General features: G+C 43.1%; 1 protein-coding gene across 9 annotated transcripts in view; it reads left to right on the top strand.

Moving 5' to 3' along the window:
* Positions 1-15,477, top strand: part of PAK1 (p21 (RAC1) activated kinase 1) — an 87,705-nt gene that overhangs the window by 49,328 nt on the left and 22,900 nt on the right. For 8 of the 9 annotated variants that reach the window (XM_058018914.1, XM_058018913.1, XM_058018918.1 and 5 more), the window contains 2 exons: positions 8,960-9,170; positions 14,040-14,140. In XM_058018914.1, coding sequence (XP_057874897.1) covers positions 8,981-9,170; positions 14,040-14,140 — 291 coding nt within the window. In that variant the 5' untranslated portion in view covers positions 8,960-8,980. Of the gene's footprint in view, positions 1-2,673; positions 3,113-8,959; positions 9,171-14,039; positions 14,141-15,477 lie in introns of those variants that run through there. The other variant, XM_058018911.1, reaches the window with a different exon arrangement.

Genomic DNA, 15,477 nt, shown 5'->3' on the forward strand with positions numbered 1-15,477 from the left:
ATAGTGCTTTAAAATGGGCCTGCCACTGTAATAAATGATGTTGTTATATTTCCTTTTGTTCAGTGGAGTAAAAATAGTTCACTTGGCTCATGGGCTTTATTTAACTGAGCGCTAATGCAGACTTGGTTGTAATATATTGCAGAAACAGCAGTTCCTTTGTGCCAGTCCTATAGAGCTTTCTTTTCTCTACTGACATACAGTAACTATGATTGGAATCTGAGTAAATGATGTGATAAAAGGCTTGATGGTGCTTCCTAAAAACAAACTGCTACTCATTAAATTAAACGATGATAATTCTTAATGGACTAGTTAATGCTCTGCAGTGCATTTGGTACAAGTAAGGAAGTCTAGGGATGTGAGACCTTGCCACTATGGCTCCTCCTGTATGTTCTAGAATCATCAAGTAGGTGGAATAGGGAGTTTTGCTAGATAGCATATAATTATAAACACAGAGGTGGTGTTCTTGCAGCAAAGAAAACCACTGTGACAGTTTAATTAGGGGAGAAACTGCAAACCACCTTAGGCTTTTTCATTTTCCCTTATAAGTGAACTGCTCATAGAGCATTTCATGTATTGCACTTGAAGGAGTAATCATTGTAAACCTGAAGCAGATTTATGTGCAGTTCTCAAATTGCTTGTCTTCATTGACATTAAATTAGCTTTTGCAGCACTGGATATTTGATGGTGCTTGTCTCTAAATTCAGTTTGTCTACAAAAACCTCATATTTGATGCAGAACTTATCCTGTCTTTGGAGAACTATTCATTCTCCCCTCTTTTCCCAGCTTTGAAGAATGAAAACTTTTAACAAAGCAACGTGAAACTGAACCAATCTTTGTGATTTTATTTAATTGAAATCTACTGCCAGTATGAAAATCCTGGCTAGCAATTAAGGGAATGTGACAGCTTTGCCAGTCATTACATAAATACTATGGAGCACTGGGCTTCCTACTGTCATTAGCTGCAATGAACACAATGGAGCTATACACAGGAGCAAGAACTACTCTGATGATAAATGTTTGCATTTCCAATTAGCACTGAACTGTTGTGGCATTTTCCCCTCAGTCTAATTGAGGGTCTTGGGTGGTTTCATTCGCTAACGATAATTGGGTTGTCTTCTTGCTCTTTACTTTCCCAGCAGCAAAGGAGTTGAATGAGTTTTGCTCTTAAGAACATTGGTTTCCTCCTTGCAGGTCTCTGTGTCTCAGCGTTTCTTCACCTCAGAAAAAACTCAGCTTTTACAGGTTAACGTGAACTTTCATCTATTTATGTCCTGTGGCTTTTTGCTAACCACTGCATTGCAGTGTCCTCTGTGCCTGTGGGATGTCGTTGACTTGATCTGAAAATGTTCTCGTTTTCTTATAGGTTTCTTACCCCCACCCCCATTGCTAAGTGACAGATCTCTGGATTTAAAAAGGTGCAGTTTTTGCAAGTGCTAACATGTATTTAAAGTGTGAATACATTGTACTGGGAATTATTCCACATTAGGAGAGAGCAGGGCTTAATTCTGAGCCCTGTGCCCCATGTCCATCTTCCTGCATTGGAAACTTTTGAATGGAATAATGATTAATGATTCAGCTGCTCTCAGTTGCTGTTGCTGCTAATGTGTAGTTAGGACTCTGAGCCAAGTAACTTAGGCAGGAGTAGTGGGGGTGGTTTTAACTGTGTGCATTAATATATTCTCTTTTTGCTGCTTCTAGTCATTTCCTCTGGAGCACAGATTTCCTCCAGGAAACCTGCTTATATGGGCTTTGGATATGCTTTAGCATAAGAGGCCTTTATTTTTCCCACCCTGCTTAGCAAGCTCCGACTCCAGCGACTACTTTGACTTCTGTGGTTGAAGCCCTGCCCTCCTGTGAGCAAAAGCAGAACCGGAGCCAAGGCTGCTCTGTGCTGTGCTGGAAAAGGGAGCCTGTCCTGACATCTGCAACAGCCAACTTGCTTGTTCAGGCATGTAGGGGGAGGGGAGGCAGCACTTCTGGAGATGAGGAAATAAGGAGGATGATTTGTGGGCTGAGAACTTTTAAAAACGATACTCTTGGTTCTTTCTGTTGCAGCTTGGATTTTTTTTTTTTCCTCCTTGAATATGGATGCAATTTATTTCTCTTGGGCTGTTTAAAAGCCCTGTTAGGAGTGGGTAAATGCTTGGTGAGAATGAGGAGGCTGCTGCCCCGGGATGGGATCAGGCAGAGCTGACCTCTGCAGTTCTCCAAGTTTGAGTACTGGAGCACAATTAAGGGGAGTTCATCACGTGTTCCAGGTACTTGGGCATAGCTGGCATTGATTGTGAAGTGGTTATTGTTTGACACAGCCATTTATTTGTGCAACAGCTGAAGCCAAGTCTAAACACGGCAATTTAAGCTGGCATTGCCTCTCTGTGGTTTTGGATTCAAGCCTAATGCGGTGAAAAGGGCTTGACCTGCCTCAGTGCTTCTAAAACCCTCAGTGTGCCTGGGTTACTGTCACAATGGTCATGCATGGGCCCACACTGTGGAAGATGGTGAACATTGGGCCTTGATTCTTTCTAACAAAACAGAAAGAAGCTTCCTTAACTTGAATGAAAGGAGAACTCTGTTGCTAGGAATCGAGTGGTTATAATTAGTCTGTTCTTCTTTAGAAGCGTATCTGTGCGGTAGGATGGGTTAGCGTGGATATCTGCCCAGGGAGAGATTTTGCAGCTCTCCTGCCCACTACAGGGATGTCCACGTCCTCCTGCACAATCTGGGCTAGGGAATCCCACCTTGCATTTAGCCCAAACTGCTGGGATTGAATGAAAGGCTTTTTTTAAAAGGACCGTCCAGACTTTCAGCTTTTAAAATTCCAAGCCATGGGACTGTCCAGCTTTTCCTGTTGAGTTGTAAGTGGTCAGTCATCCTTTATGTCTGGCACTATGGAAATAATACTGGCAGTGGAGCAAGACTGCAACTGGTAGTTGGCCATCTGCCATGAGAGTGTCTCTCTTCCCCCTCCTCACACCCACCCACCCACTCGTGCTGTAGCACTGGATGCATTCTCTTCTACGTGTATACTGATGTTGAGAGATTATTCTTTCATTTAGTTTAGCAATTTCATCTGCATCTTTAGGTGTTGGCAGCACCTGCAGGGATCTAACAGGTAAGTTCTAAAAAGACATCAGTAAACATTGCTGTTTTGTAATTATTTATTTGAACTTTATGCAAGCCCGTTGTTTAGTCTGTTGGGGGTTTTGTGTTGTTTGTTTGTTGTTATTTTTGTTTTGTGTTTGTTGTAGTTTACATGTAAATGCAGGGTCTGGGCTGGTGCTTTGCTGGTCCTTGGTTTTTTTTGTTTAATAGGCACGTTTACACAGAGCTCAGATGTGCAGTAACTGGTTGGGGAGACAGCTCCATGCTAGGGTTTCTGAGGGTTTTTTAATCACCTCTAAATGCAGTGATCGGTCTTTCCTCCCTCAGAGTGTGTTGCAGCTGCCTTTTTTGTGACAGCATGTGTTCCTGGTCCCATCTGCTGCTGGGTGGAGGAAGAAGACACCTCTTGCCTCTTTTTCAGGTGGAAGGCGTGGGGTGCCCTTCCTTCAGCGTGAGACTGGTGTTTGAGACTTAGTCCCACGTAAAGTAATAAAAAACGAATGACTGTCTTCATCCTGTGTGGAAACCCAGCTGATCAACTCTGATGTTACTTTTTCTGCTGGGATTTGCATGGAAGCGTGACACACAGGGAGGGAATCTGCTGCTTGCAATGTGTTTGAACAGAGCAGAGCACAGCCTGTGCTCTTTCTCACCAGGGCAGTGTGAGGGGGAAGGAGGTGATGTTAACTGTGTGTGCTCACAAGCAATTTCTAGCCATGGGGTGGAAGGATGCAAGGATACTGGTGCAGAGGTAAAACACTTGTTCTGATAAGGATCAGCTCAATTAAAGGTTAAGACTCTCTTTTTTTTTTTTTTGTTTGTGAGCAAGACACCCTTTCCTCACCCTGCCAACAACAGAATACTAGTGTCTTGGAAAAATGGGAGATTTCCTTCTGGTAGTAAGCAGAGAGGAAAGAGCAGTTGCTGAGCATCTTCCTCCTCCCCATCTTGTTTAATATAGTTTATTCTTCAGTAAGTTGTAGTGAGTAACTTACAGCTACTCTCTTGCCAGACTGCATGAATTATAGATGTCTCTTTTATGAGTTTTCATGTTGACTCCTGCAATTAGTATGCATTGGATGTAGTTATCTGTATGGCATCTACTGCAGCGTAGGTTTCAGCCTTTCTGACTTTTTAATTGCTTTCTGTTTTAGCAATCAGTCATATGTCTGTCTTGCTAAGGAATGCAAAGAGAAGACAAGCAGCTTGATAGAAACCTAGAGTTCAGCATGGAGCAGCAGGTTTGAAATGATGTGCTCAAGTTAAGTGGAAGGAAGAATGACATACATAGAGGGTCTTTGTTCTCTCTTTTTTTCTGCTTGTGTGTGTGCTAGAGTAGGGTCAGAATGTCCCACCTACTTTTGGGTCCCACTCTGCAAGGTGAATGTCTCAGGAGGCTGTGCCTGTACTACAGTTTATGCCTGTAGTTTAGGAATAAACTTCACAATTTCCAAGGCATGTAGATGTGACACTTGAGAGTGGCATTTAGTGGTTAACACCATGGTGCTGAGTTAATGCCTGGATTGATGATCTTAGGCTCTTTTTCAACCTTAATGATTCTGTGATTGTCTTTTGTGTTATATCATCTTAACAAAGATCAGCAGACCTGCATGGATCTTTGCATCTGTGAATGTACCCTGAGCTCTTGGATGCTACTCTTGGCACCTGTGGGTGCTGTTTTCGGTTCACAACTTCTGCTTGTTCACTACTTCTGCTTGCGCCATCTGCCTACGTCTGTCTTCTTCCTGTCTGCATAAGTGTTTTGTAGGTGTAAAAGGAGAGTTTGACAGGTTTGCTGTTGGACTCTGTTGAGTCTGGGGCAATGATATGTAGCTAATGACCCGCAAAAGTTGATTGGAAGGGATGGGGGTGCATTGAAGGCAACCATAACTTGACTACAGCAGTCACAGATTGCAGTATGTAATAAAACTTATCATTGTTACTGTGTGCTGAAACAACTCAAACTTTCAGTACTTTCAAATGTCTGCAGAAACAATAGTCCTACATTACAGCTATGCCTTCCCTAGTGGTGTCTATGGAGTTTGGTTTGAGTGCTGGTATTTTAATATATATAGTAGTTGAGAATAATTGTGTCTGCAGCTAAAATGTATTCCCCCATCTGACTCTGGTTGAAAAGTTCATGTGCTGTTTCATTGCTTCCACTGTTCACTTAATCACTCCGTGGAAACCTAAGATGGATTTCTCAAGGCAGAGTCGTGCTGGTGTGAAGAAGGAAATAACTCAGAGCAGCGATGCTTTGCATTCCTGTTGGAATGGAATGGCTTGTGCCTAGCTGAGTGACTCATTTCAGTGGCCTAGCACTGATGTTCTGCTGGCTGGGGAAGTGATTGCCTGGTGCTCTGAATTCGGGCAGTGCCCACATGAGGGGGTTTGTTTAAAGCCTACTTACATGTGAATTGGCAGGAGATTATTTTAGGAAGAAGAGAATTTGCACAGCCAGTTGGGCTGCAGTGAGGGAGATGGCTACCTCTGAAACCACTTGGCCTGGCTCTGGGCTCTCAGCTCTGCCTTGGCTGTATAATTCTGTCAGGACAGGGTTTCATCTGCCTACTTTGAAGCCAATGGAAGTTGAAAGTATAATGATATTGCATTTGACCTCTGTATTGCAGTGGGAGGATTTATTTAAGCAGGTTTTTGATTTTCCCTTTAAATATATAGTGGCACAAGGCTTTTGGGAACCCTCTAGTGCAGCTATTACAGGGGGGAACTTCTGTGGAATCAGTCTCTTAGTTTTGTGGATCAAGGGATTTCTCTTACCCCCCCATCTCCAAACAGCTCATGTAACTCCAAACATAAGACTTTGATGAAGAGAAAGGTCCGTGAACTTGAGTGATAGAAGGAAAATGAGAGGGTGTACTGTAGGCTTTGCCTGCAGCAAAGGTGCAGTTATCAAATAGGTGTGAAACAATATTGGTTGTAAAACTATGTAACTTCTCAGCAGTTACTTGCTCTTTCAGGGAATAATGTAAGATAAACAAGAGCTTGTACTGCCAGTTTCTATCCCTGCGGTTAAACAGTAATTCACTTGTGCGCTGTCCTTTCTGACTGAGGGATTTTGAAAAACTTTCTTATATTGAAGAAACTGAGAGCAGATGTCCCTGGGGTTACACCGGTGGAACTGAGGGGGAGGATTCTTGACATCCAGAGATTTTTCTTATACTCTTTATTTTTTTGAGTTTTTTCCTTATGTTCTCTTTCTTTCTTCCAACACTAGACCAGCCTCTGCCTGCAATCTGGGGCTTTTTTTATTCTTCCTCTCACTTCTTTTTCTCCAGCCTGGAGCCACATACTGCTCTATTTTGATCTGATTTTGCATCCATTCCCCAACTTCGTTCACTTTACTCTTTCTCCTGCTTAGTTTTGTGCCTCCGACAGCAGGTATACTGACCTCTCTGCTCAGTGGGAGAGGGACCCAGAAGTGAGTCAGTCTCCATCCCAGCCATGCCTGCAGCTCCAGGAAGTCTGGCTGATGGGGGAATCTTTGGATGCACCTTTATTCAAACCCCCGTTGGGGGTAGATCAGACTGTTAGAGCAGCAAATGTGGTGCCACTCCTGGGGAGGTCTGTTTGACACGCAGAGGGCTGCTAACATTCCTTTTCCTTCTGCTTCCCTGTTTGCAGTGTATTCCTAGCACCTTCCTGGCAATTTGCTTTTTCGTGCTTAAATAAGATCAAAGCAGAGAATGCATCTCTTATGGGACACTGCTGCTTATGCTGCTTATGTTGTTTCAAATGGTTTAGTTGTGCCAGTTCGGTTCCAGCCGCTGACACTGTGATGTGCAAAGCCCATCAGGAAGGGCTCAGTATCTTCATGTTTCACAAGATACATGTGCCGCAGTGCCTGCCAAAATTATCAGTTGGGTTTTAGCTTAGACTTTTTTCCACTGCATAGGCAGGGAGAGTATTCGTTTGCACCAACCCCTTCATGGCTGGCACCCCAGCTGTCACTTAGTTCTGTTCTGTTTTATACCCAAGAATGGCATGAGGCTGAAGTGTGAGTGGTGGGACATGCACAGGGCACATGTGAGGACACGCCCAGACAAGTGCACAGATAATTTCCCCCCACCCCTCCCAAATGCCAAAGCTGTCCCACCATTAAAATCAATCCCCAAATGCTAGTCTGTCATTTAATATTCCTTTGCATAGCTGTATTGGAAGGAGAATGGGGCTAGGGGCAGACCTTTTACAAAGTTCCCTGTGTGTAAAGACTTGCCCAAAACCTTACAGGCTGTACTACACTGCCAACCCTCCCATTTAAGGGCAACTGTGAAGAAACTGGGAATCAATCAATGGAAGCAAAGCTGGAGCTGCAGGCCAGCCATGGCTTGGCAGGCAACAGGGAAACTCTGCTCTTGGCAAAATCTGGCACATTGCTGCTGAGTGACTTCCGTGGGCAGTGTTTGCCTGCCTTAGTTCCCCAGAGCAGCGAGAGCAGTGTGCTCTGGGTCCAAAGCTTGCCATTTACACTGAGGATCAGTAGCTTGGCTGAGGAAGACTTTGAAGGCTGGCTGGGTGCTGTGTGGCCATAGGACTGTGGTGCGGTGGTGGGATGTGTTCAGTGTAACTCAGTGTCACACTGAGTCCAGCCTATGGAAAGCGCCTCGCTGGCAGTCAGCAGTGATCTCAGCTTTGTAACTGAACTTCTTACTTGCAGAGAGCAAACAGCTTCTGACTTCTTGCCACGCTGCAACTTTCCCCGAGTGAAACAACCTCCCTTACTGCCTGTGAAAGTGGTAAAGCCGTTGAATTGCTTTTTCCACCCAAACAGAAATTGTTCGCACTTTGGTCTTTATTCAGCAGTTAACTCCCAACTCACTTTTGAAAGAAAACATAGTGCAGATGAATTCTAGTTTCCAGAAGGATCTTGCTGCAGCCAGACTGTGCTGGGAGTAATGCTGATCTCATTTGGGTGGAACAAGTTAGTTGTTGCAGAATAATCTATTACCCTGTTCCCAAGCTTCCGTCTTTAAATCTGCGCAGCAGGGATTATTTACTTATGGATTTAAGTGTGTGTTGGGGATCTGGTTTCGTTTGACCCTCCCAACAGAACAAAATGCAATCAACTTCCTGGCAGTTGGAGTTGCTTCTGGAGTGTGCAGTTACTGCAGGAAGGCCAGGGCTGGCTTGGCACAGTCAAGGGCTGTGGCACTGTATCTGAGGGGGTACAGCTCAGGGCTTTGCAGCCACCTCTGCCTCTGAACCCGCTCAGCAGCTCTTTAGCAAAGGAGCCTGAGCAGCTGCATCAAAACTCTGAGTACAAACTTCATTCTCTGTGTTGTGCTGTGCTGGAGACTGATGCAAACCTTTTGGCAGTTTTATGAGAGCTAGCATGGATCTGAGAGGTATTACAAACTCAGCAACTTGTTGGCTCCTCTCAGGTATCCTTCCTCTTCACTAAATCATGTTTACCTTCTCACCCTGACTTCTGCTCCATGGTTTCTTTGAGAATTTGTTGTATCCTGAAACAGGCTTTTCTCAGTGATCGATAATGCAAATGATCGAACATAGTCTTATTAACAGAAAAAGAAAAGGCGTCTTGAGTAGAATTTGTTGTGCTGACACAAATTTTTATGCGGGGTTCGTGTTGCTATTGTTATCCTTGGAAGAGTTCAAAAAGCCAGTGGATGTGGCACTTGGGCATATGGTTAATGGCATACTGGGTATATGGTTAATGGCATACACAGCAGTGCTGGGTTAATGGTTGGGCTGAAGTTGCAGGTCCATCTGCAGATACCGGCTTGTGGTTTACTTGGTAGTGTGTGGTTTTAGTCCACAATAAATAAATAAATAAATAAATAAATATGGCTTCTAACCTGTTTTCTTTCCCAATTCCTAGTAACGGCCTCCCCAGCTGAAGATGTCTAACAATGGAGTTGAAACAGAAGACAAACCACCTGCTCCTCCAATGAGAAATACCAGCACTATGATTGGTTCAGGAAGCAAAGATCCCGGGACTTTAAACCATGGCTCAAAACCTCTGCCTCCCAACCCAGAAGAAAAGAAGAGGAAGGATCGGTTTTACCGATCTATTTTGCCAGGAGACAAAAGTACAGTATTTTATCTCTTCTTATAAATCTTCTGTCTTGGTTGTTGCAGGGTACATAAGGTACAGTCTGTAGATATGTTTTTTGTAATGATTAAACCTTTGCCATTTAATCCATCTTGCTTTTTTCCACAGGATCATAGAATACTAGAATTATTTGGGTTGGAAGGGACCTTATGGATCATCTTGTTCCAACTTACTTGTCATAGGCAGGAATAACTTCCATCAGACCAGGTTCCTCAGAGCCTCATCCAGGCTGGCCTTGAACACTTCTAAAGTGCAGCCACAGCTTCTCTGAGCAACCTGTACCTGTGCCTCACCACTCCCACAGTGAGGAACTTCTGCCTAGTATCTAGTTTAAACCTGCCCTCTCTTGTTTTTAATTACTTCACTCTTGTCTTATCACTCCATGCCCTTGTCAAAATCCTTTTGCAGGTCTCTTTTAGGCCCCCTTTCTTGTAGTGTTTTGTTTTTTGTTTTTTTTTTTTTTTTTTTTTTTTTAAATTTATTTTGCCTTTCCTATAAATTATGAGAACAGTGTCCCTGAAAATCTGGACTAGCTCTGGGACTAGCTCTGTTACTTCCCAGCCTGACTTGTCCATAATGGTCTACAAAACCATAAGGTTTTGTGCCAATTACAAATATAATAAATAAATGCCAATAAAGCTGGCATTGGCAATTGGTGGAAAGCAGAGGGAGGTCTTTTGCTTGTTTTGTTGCTTTAAACAGCAAATAATTTGAGTTATACAAGACTAATATGCAATTTCCTACTAGACCTGTCATATTTTGCCTCGTGGCCATTTACTCTGTTCTAATGTCTGGGTCAGGCATTGTCTACTTACTTTTAAGAACATTCTGTGACTGAAAATTCTTGCATATTTCTTGTGAACTGAAGGAGTTTTTCATGTTCAAGGGACTGTAACAGATGGAAAAAGAGATAGGAACTGTGAACTGTACATGAAATTCTAATTTTTAGGATGAGGGTATTTTAAAAAAACCTCTCTCCTATGAATCTTTTGAAGTGATGCAAAAAAAAAAAAAAAAAAAAAATCATCCCCTAATATGTGCTGGTTTCTTTTTATATCTGACCTATTTTTTTGGAGTTCCTCTTCGTAATACATCAGCTTTTTCTGTATTGCAATGGTTTCTAAGCACTGGGTAACTGAAGTCAAGACTAAATACCTTCAACTCCCTGGCCTTCAGGAGGGAGGCTGCTTCCTAATTTTTATTAGCGAAAAGACTAATTGAAATGATAGCGTCACTAATTTAAATAAGCAAGGTGGTAGATAATTTTCTACAAATTGAGTGTGGCATACATTATTTTTATCCTTGTCTGATACTTTTGGCAACTTTGGATTGTTTTACAAATGTGGGATCTTGAGCCTGCAATCCAGAAACTCAATGTTAAAAGTCTGCTGGGTCTGGGTTAGAACTTGCCATTATGAGAATGAATCCTAAAAAAGCTGCAGGATTTTAGTGTTGACTTACTTAAAGGAGAGGAGTTTTTAAGTCACCAGGATGAACTGCTCTAGAGATCAAAGAAATTACCTGAAACTTGTAAAGGAGTAAAAGAAGTAGAACCTGAAATGCTAGTTTGAGTTGGATTATGAAGGAGAACTACGAACAAGGAGAAAAATGAAGGTTTGGGGAAAATCAGCAGACAGACTGCAACTGATCCAAAGCTGCCCATGTTTACTGAAGATTGGCCAACATGGCAGATGCTTCAAGACATGAGAGATTTTTGTTTAGCCAAGCCCAGCAGAGCCTTCTGTTGCAATACACCTGCCCAAACGAGAATGGTTGCTTCTGTCCTCTAATTCCTGTTGAGCAAAAAATTCCTTTAACACTGTCACCTTCACTTCAAATTGGTCGATTTCCATCTTATGAAAACTTCTTCTGGTCTCATGATGACAGCTAAATTCCTGTTGTGTCATGCTGCTTAAACGTAGGGAAATTGTTCAGTGTTCACAACACTTCTCTTCGGTTTGTGCCTGAAATGATTTGGGTGTTATTTTTTAGTTTTTATTTTTTTAAAAGGGAAGTTGGTTTCCATTCAGTTAGAGGAAAGTAATTTTGAGCAAATCTGTGCTTACCTCTGTACATGAGCAGAAGTGTTGTATAAAGGACACATGGGGCATAAATCCAGGGCCTCATGCATGTTTGCACACTTGCATTGAGCTATACCCCTTGCCAGGCAGCTCTGAAGATGTCATGCACTGCCTGCAAAATTTAGGGTGTAATTTGTAGTCCTCATTTCCTCTGTCCAAGCCTAAACCGCAAATCTGGCATTTAAAAAACCCGTTGGTTTAATACTGGGTGAGTCCTGCCCAATGGGATGCAGGGTTTGTGTGACTTGTTGCTCTCAGCAGGACTTGTGAATATTTTGAATTTTCCTGGGCTCAGGGGACTCATCAGTGCCAGACTGAGGGTGTCAGTCTGGCTTGAATGGGGCACATTTATCTCCTTTGAACTTTGCTCAGCTCAGCTGCAGCTTCAAACAGAGGCAATGATTTTCCCATAAGGTGACAGCGTGCAGCAACCAGGAGCCCTTTCCATGGTGACTGGGAGCACCTGAGTCCATGTTAGCAGTGGTGAAGACCTTTCTCATCTCAGTGTGCTTCAGGATGGCCTTGTTGCATGGTCAGACATCATGCTTCACAGTTGCAGCTCAAGTTGCCAGAACATTGTAAGAAAACATTATGGGAGGCTCTCATAACAGCACTGAACATGGAATGAGAAGGTGATGAGGTGTTTGTGGGAATAAAGCCTTTGGTGTGGTGGTAGGTAGGTCATCTTAAATATATGATATTAATTTGCTTTTGTATTTTTTTTTAATTAAGATTCTTCAAGTCTTTTTAGCTCATTGCAAAGATAATGCAATCACTTAAAAGAGACTTTAGTGTTTAGCCAGACTGGGACTGCCTTTCTCTTTAGTTCTTTTTCCCTTATACCACCTGGTTACAAGGCAATTGTATTATTAATGGTTTAATAATGTTTAGGCTTCTAGATCTGTCAGATCTGCCTGAATGCAGAAATAAAAAAACCACCTAAGACTTCTGGATAGCAACCTAATGCCCTTAAGCTTTGTTTAGGAATATGTTCAGCTCTGCTGTGGCAGCTGCCCTGCACCACGTGTGGGTGTTCATTGTGTGTGCAGAGCTCTTGTGTAGTGGCACTGGTAGAGGTGTCCTCTTCTTCCTCACCTGGGCTTCTGGGCTGAGATGGCACCTCAGTCTGTGGCTTGGAAGAGTGGACTGATCCTGTGGGCAGACCTGTGGGATATGGTGGCTCTGATGGCGCTCCCTGCACCCCTTTGCCTCTGGCTTTCCATCCGGCGCTAGTGCGTGCAGCAGCCTCTGTGCTGCAGATGCTCACCATCTGCCAACCAGCAGCTGCTCCTGCCTCCTCCTCGCTCCCTTCTCAGGGATGGCTCCTCCAGCATTGCTCTTTTCCCCTTGGCACTCTGTCACTCCTCTGTGACTCAGCTTCCCTCATTCCCTTTGTTTGAAAGAGGGATCAAAAACAGTCTGTTCCATCTTTGTGTCCCAAATGGAGCATCTGATCCTTTTCGTTCTCCAAAATTACTCTGTACAACTGTAGCTCTGTAATGATACAGAGAAGAGTGCCAGAGCTGGCACTGAAGGAAATGGGATTCAGTCCTTTGGGGCCAGCCCTGAGCCTCCCTACACAACCAACCACAGCAGTGTCTTAAAGAATTGCTACACTGTTAGCCTTGCAGGCTTCTCAAACACCTGGGGTTTGGCCTTCATGTTGCCATAAGTGCACTGGGGAATGTCAGCCACAAAACAATTTCTGTTTGGCTTTGGATAAAAAAGGGGAGCAGCTGGGAAATGTGAGTAGTTTGCTCACCTTCTCCTGGCTCTGCTGATTTTATAACTGCAAGCAGCAGCAGAGCCGACGAGAATGTGGCTCTTCCTTGAACTGATCTCAATTTCTTGAATACAATAAATGCTAAAAGGAAGGTGGAGTCTTTAATACATAATGAATATGGATGAACTTAATCCAATGCATAATGATAATCTTGTTTGAAGACCCCTGTTTAAAATTTGCAGGGTGCATCTGCTTTGATGTATTTCCTTCCCTGTTTCTTGGTGACTTCTGCTCCTCAGATTCTGCTCCTCAGATTCTCCTCAGACTTCTTCTCCTGTCAGATTCTGCTATCTTGCTCATGTCTTCAAAACTGGTTATTAAAACTATCTTTAGTTCATTTTGTGAGGGAAAAAAAAAGAAAAAGAAGTGCTTTTGTTCATAAGATTTTATAGCAGAACCCCACATTATATTTGGGTTTCTTCACAAACTTTTGAGGAAATAGGATGAAGGAAGCAATTTCTAAGCAGTATTTGTAGTTAATTTTGTCCCTGGCTTTTGTATGAGAGGTAAGTGCATATTTAAAAGCACATAATATTGTTTTGTTGGGTTTTTTAAAGTTGCTTAAAACAACAAATAAAAATATGTGTTCAAAACTGACTGGCTTCCACTTACTGCCACTGTAGAGCTTTTGGCTCTGACCTGTGTAAGTTTGAGTGAATATTTTAGGTAAATATCTCTCATGCTGTTGAGTCTAGATACACTAGTTGATACTTAACATACTGAAAATATCAGTTTCCTTCTTTTATGTTTGTCCTGTGTTACAGGGCTTTTATTTCTGTTATCCACTCACTGTGGTTGCTCTTAAGTGTGGACAGAAAATTTTTAAACTTTCTGTTTGTCTGCTTCAGGTCAAAATCCTATGACTAGCAAAAATGGGGTGGGGGAGTGATTGTGTAGGTGAATTAGAAGCTATTGGGGAGATTATGGATCTTGATGCATCTATGGATTTTTTTTAAATTGTTGTTGTTTTTGTCTCTTGCAGCCAATAAGAAGAAAGAGAAGGAGCGGCCGGAGATCTCCCTCCCCTCAGACTTTGAACACACGATTCATGTGGGGTTTGATGCAGTCACGGGAGAATTCACAGTAAGTGAAGCTGGAGGAAGAGAGAACTGTGTGGTTTAGCTTATTGCTAGGAGGAGCCAGGGCCCATTAATCTTTTATATATTAATGCTGGAAGGGCTGTTACCATCATCTAGTTTGATCTCATTTGAAGCACATCTGCAGAGGCTACCCACTAATTCATGCTGAGAGACTGTCAAACTTGGTGCATCCCAGGAGCTCAGGCTGCCTGCAAACTTTTCCTTTCCTGGTTTCTTGGCTGCTGTGGTCAGCTAAACATGGTATATCTGTCTTCCCTTCCCTTCTCTTCCCCCCCTTCCCCCTGTAGAGCTGAAATAAGTCTGTAGCATAGTCTGTGTCCCCCAAGTGGGGCTCTGAGAGTTTTCCTTTGGGAGGCACACAGCTGTGTACAGCTACTTAGGAGAGAACATGTATGTGCTGCCCTAAGGCTAAATGTCAGATGCTTTTATGTGTGATGGGTTTTTTTGTTTATTGACATGCAAAATACTGTAAAGACAGAGTGGTGTTTCATCATCGCATTTTCACTCTTATTTTGGTTATGAGATAGTATTTCCTAGCAGCAGAAGTTGTTTGTGAACAAGGTGTTTCTGCCTGTCTGTAGTGTGCTGCTTTTTCAGGGACTTTATTCCCCTTCCCTGAGTCATGTGCACACGTGGGTTTTGCATGGCAGCCTCTAGACTTGCCCAGGTTACTCCAGCTGTACTAGTGGGGCATTACCTGGGGGGTGCATCCAGCCTTCCTTTAGAACAGGGAGGATAACTTCACTGCTCATGGATCCCAGTCTCTGCCACTTTGTCCATGCAAACTGTTATCCCTGCTGGTGAGGAGGGGCACAAGTCTGGCTGTTTTTCAGGTGTGTTTATCTTTTGACTGAAATTATGTCCCTATAATGAAATTCTGAGCTTCAGGTGTGGAGTTAACACTTCTGCTTTCCCAGCTCTGGTTACAGAGGGCACCACACTGCTGTTACCAAAGAACTCTAGTGCTACCAGAAGACCCAAATGAGTGTTGCATGTCCATTGTGCTGAAGGCTATGCAGTGTATGTTACTTCCATAGTCTTTCTTGGATGTATATAAGTATGTGAATACCTGTGCATAAAGGATTTTGTATTTTGTTTTGTTTTTTTCTTGAGACTTTTCCCAAAGTGCAACAATTGGTTCTTCTCCTTTTTGGTTTTTGAATTTGGTCTGCAAAGGACCTGGGAGTCACCCAGAGACCCAAGAGCAGAGGGACATTTACATGCCCAAGTGTGATTTGTAGCACAGGCATTGGCTGGGGACGCACACATTCACCACCTCATTTTCTTTCCTTTCCTTTTCTGTCCTCCTTTCTCCCTGTT

Source organism: Melospiza georgiana, chromosome 2, assembly GCF_028018845.1.
Source record: "Melospiza georgiana isolate bMelGeo1 chromosome 2, bMelGeo1.pri, whole genome shotgun sequence".
Taxonomy (NCBI): Eukaryota; Metazoa; Chordata; class Aves; order Passeriformes; family Passerellidae; genus Melospiza; species Melospiza georgiana.